The sequence below is a fragment of the Plectropomus leopardus genome, unplaced genomic scaffold (assembly GCF_008729295.1).
Source record: "Plectropomus leopardus isolate mb unplaced genomic scaffold, YSFRI_Pleo_2.0 unplaced_scaffold77671, whole genome shotgun sequence".
NCBI classification, from domain to species: Eukaryota; Metazoa; Chordata; class Actinopteri; order Perciformes; family Serranidae; genus Plectropomus; species Plectropomus leopardus.
In genome coordinates, this window is record NW_024685546.1 from 1 (window position 1) to 834 (window position 834).

General features: G+C 42.8%; 1 protein-coding gene across 1 annotated transcript; it reads right to left on the bottom strand.

The window, feature by feature from the left end:
- Window positions 1–37: 37 nt before the first annotated feature.
- LOC121940167 (up-regulator of cell proliferation-like) lies at window positions 38–824 on the bottom strand (the record flags this gene model as incomplete). The annotated part of the gene is made up of 1 exon (XM_042483002.1): window positions 38–824. A coding segment is annotated over exon 1 (787 nt), but the record flags the coding sequence as incomplete, so codon positions are not given.
- Between the last annotated feature and the right edge of the window lie 10 nt (window positions 825–834).

The window sequence follows — 834 nt, forward strand, 5'->3', positions numbered from 1 at the left end:
TCTTTCTCTAAGCGAGTCAGTTCTTTCCATATTTCACCTTGCAGGGGTAGCTGAGTGTCCTTGTATTTAAGGATGTCTTGAATTTCTGCAGTGATGGCATCTGCATTTTTCTTAGCAGTCTGGCAATCTGCAGAGTCTTCATCAACCCAGATTCCCAGCTCATGGGCAACATCAGCCATCTGCTCAATTCTCATTTTCATCTTTGTGTTCTCAACTACATTGCAGACATTTTTCCGCAATTTTTTGACAAAGTCAGCATCATTTATCTCCTTAGTCTTCAAAAGGATGTTGCTTTTAGTTAAGTGCAACTTGGTTGCTACCTTTGTTAGACAATTTTTACTGGTGCGATTGCTTTGATTGTTACCCACCAAGAAGATCTGTGCCTTGTGGTGTTGGTTGGTAAGCAGCTCGCACTCAGAGTCCAAAGTGTCAAAGAACACAAAAACCGCTGCCGATGTCTGACACAAAAAAGAAAATTGTGTTTCAAATGATGCAATGTCCCCCCGAAGGTTAGCCACAGCTACAGGCTCACTGAAAATATCCATGTTTTCGTTCCCACATGGAAGGTACCAAGTAATCTCAGCCAGTCCATTGGATATTTTCCTTGGACTGTCACCACACTCCATGTTTCTGTGAACAAAGGTATCATGGTACTGCTGAGGATTGCTCAGCAGCTTATTGAGGATCTCTGACTTGGACAAGGAGCATTCACCCAGTCTCACAAAAGATATCATTGGAAGTTCAGAGACAACAATTCTGTCTTCAATGAAGCCCTTGGACTCTGAGAGTGACCGAGGTCTGTACTTTTTAAGGATGTCTCTCATTGCCCAAAGC